We start from the raw sequence: 3013 nt of genomic DNA on the forward strand, positions 1-3013 counted from the left end.
TTTAGTCATAAAAGTGTTTCAATCACTCAGGGTATGCCTTCACTCTCAGACACACACACACACACACACACACACACACACACACACACACACATACACACATAAACACACACACAATACAACCCTTACATACAATACAGCAGCCAATCAAATGTCTCATCACCAGGTTTTATTAAACTGACTCAGACAGTACACAGCACATTGATGGACTATATCAGAGCTGGATCAGAGCTGGATATGGCATTTAAATAACAGGCTGCCGAACGCAAGGTAAGACCGGGGCTGTGGTGGGATAGTCAGAAACACACACACACACACACACACACACACACAGCTCTGATCAGGGCTGTGGTTAGATAGTCAGAAAGATGACCTCCTAAAACCTTTGACGTCGATGCAAAGGAGAAGTCACACACACACACACACACACACACACACACACCCACACACACATACACATGAAGTAAATCATGATGGGAAAGATGCAAAGGAGAAGTCACAAGAATCACGACAATCCCAGCGCTGTGAGAATCCAAATTAATGTGGATTTATCTAGGATGCTAGAGGAGATAAGAAATGGGTGCACCTTTCCTCAACACACACACACAAACAACACACACACACACACACACACACACACACACACACACACACACACACACACACACACACTCACACACACACACACACACACACACACACACACAAACAAACACACACACACACACACACACACACACACACACACACACACACACACACACACACACACACACACACTCACACACACACACACACACACACATACACACACACACAGCTCTGATCGTGGCTGCCACTGAGATACTTCAAAAACAACAATCGGACCACAGCCCAGATCCACTCAGAAAAACAGCGTCAGAGTCTGGGAGTTCTGTCCCCCTTCAGGTCAGAAATGGAATTACCACCTTTCTGAGCCACAGTAAACACACTAACCTGCTTGGCACAACTTTCACACACACTGTAATCTAGGACTATTTGTCAGCGTGCCTACATTTCCATTTAAGGAGTCTCAGTCACTACCCTGTTCAAAAGCCAATCATGTCCACCGTGTGTGTGTGTGTGTGTGTGTGTGTGTGTGCAGCCTCTATACATCCTGCCATTACTCATCTATTGAAGGGATTGGCAGTGAGGTCAGCAGGTTTGTAAATAATCAATCAATCAATCAATCAGTAATCCATAATCCACAGGAAGTGATGCTCTCATGCTGGTACAAATGCATTTCCATTTCCACATGTAGCAGACAGACAGTTTCATGCAGAGCAGACAGACAGTTTCATGCAGAGCAGACAGACTCTCTGACATAAAGCTCACTCACTCAGTTTTTCCATATATGGCAACAGACAACACCACAATACACACATAAACCTAAAGCAGTTATGACATAACAGACAATAAAGGTTTTATAACCTTAGCATGTTTAGTCATTAGCATGCTAGCATCAGATGTTATAAAAATGTAGCATGTTAGCATAAGATGCTAATGAAAACTAGCATGTTAGCATCATATGCTAATGACAACTAGCATGTTAGCAACAGGTCTTAATGAAAGCTAGCATGATAGCATCAGATGTAAATAAAAGCTGTGCACAAAACTAGCAGCAGAGTCATGGGTGCAATCCAGAACTGAACCGTATTAGCTGGCATCTGGGCGTGTCTGGGTTTGTCTCCAATATCTAAGTCCCTTTGTTCCGTCTCAGATGGTTAGTGTGTGATGCCAGTGATGATGATGATGATGATGAAGATGATGGAGGTCCTCCTAAGATGGTGTGACGAAGAACACAAGTCGGACAGAGTAGACGGTGTCCACAATGTAGGCGAGGAGGTTGACGCACGTCATGAAGGAGACCACCACCAGGCCATCCCAGGGGCAGTGGTGGCAGTTGGAGGGCCGCGGATTGTTCCGGAAGGCGTAGACGGGCCAGACGATAACAGCAGTGGCGTACATGAGCACGGCCAGCACGTTAAAGGCCACCAGCACCTGGTCCAGCGGGCAAGGGCACGCGCCCAGCAGCCGGCCCACGGTGAGGATGATGATGAGCAGGGAGAAGATGAAGGCCAGAGCGTAGACCGCCACGCACCACTGCAGCCCAGGGTACGCCGACACACGCGCCGGCTCCAGGGAGATGAAGATGATGCAGGCCACGAACGCTTCCAGAACCTTCAGCAGGCCCGGCACCGTGGTGAGGAAGCCGCTGATCTCACCGGGCCGCGCCCTGGTCAGGCCCACCTCCACGCAGTAGGCCAGGAACGCCAGGCAGGATGTGACGGTGGCGGCCACCTGGCGGGCGCAGCCGGGGCAGGAGAACACCACGGAGGGGTAGATGATGGAGGCGGCCAGCAGCATGAGGGCGGCCAGCATGGCGAAGGCGGTGGTGAAGTCGTCCCACGAGATGGGCAGGCGGCCGCTGAGGCGGGCCAACTCCAGCACGAGGATGAGGAGGGTGAGGAAGCAGCAGAAGCACCAGCTGAACATGCACCAGGCCCAGTAGGAGGAGGAAGAGTGGCCCACCGACGCCACCAGGCTGAAGCTCACACAGGTCAGGGCCACCTCCAGCAGGCGCACCACGCTCAGAGGAACAGACACCGTCGCCATGGCAATGCTCCTCGCTCCACAGGGCTCCAAGTTCCTCTTTGTGACACCTTTACAGGACAGGACGTTTCCACTTCTCTCTCTCTCTCTCTTTCTCTCTCTCTCTCTCTCTCTCTCTCTCTCTTTCTCTCTTTCTCTCTCTTTCTCTCTCTATCTCCCTCTCCCTCGTTCTTGTATTCACTCCTCTGAACGTGTTGCCTCCTTCTGCTCCTCTTCTTTCCTTTCCTCTCCAATCTTGTTCACCTGTGTCTGTTGCCTTGCCCACTGCGATCTGACTGGTCACTGTGCGTCTGTCACTGTGTGTTTGTCACTGTGTGTCTGTCACTGTGCGTCTGTTAATGAGTCACTTCAGAGGAACTTCTGTGTTTGAATCAAAAATGGA

The 3013-nt window shown here is 50.2% G+C and overlaps 1 protein-coding gene across 1 annotated transcript; it reads right to left on the reverse strand.

Annotated features, from left to right (window-relative positions):
- Positions 1 to 1797: 1797 nt before the first annotated feature.
- Positions 1798 to 2634, reverse strand: LOC308362906 (myeloid-associated differentiation marker homolog; the record flags this gene model as incomplete). The annotated part of the gene is made up of 1 exon (XM_080835633.1): positions 1798 to 2634. The coding sequence occupies one exon, from the start codon at positions 2632 to 2634 to the stop codon at positions 1798 to 1800; it is 837 nt and encodes a 278-aa protein (XP_080691759.1).
- Between the last annotated feature and the right edge of the window lie 379 nt (positions 2635 to 3013).

Source organism: Sprattus sprattus, assembly GCF_963457725.1.
Source record: "Sprattus sprattus genome assembly, chromosome: 3".
Classification (NCBI taxonomy): domain Eukaryota; kingdom Metazoa; phylum Chordata; class Actinopteri; order Clupeiformes; family Clupeidae; genus Sprattus; species Sprattus sprattus.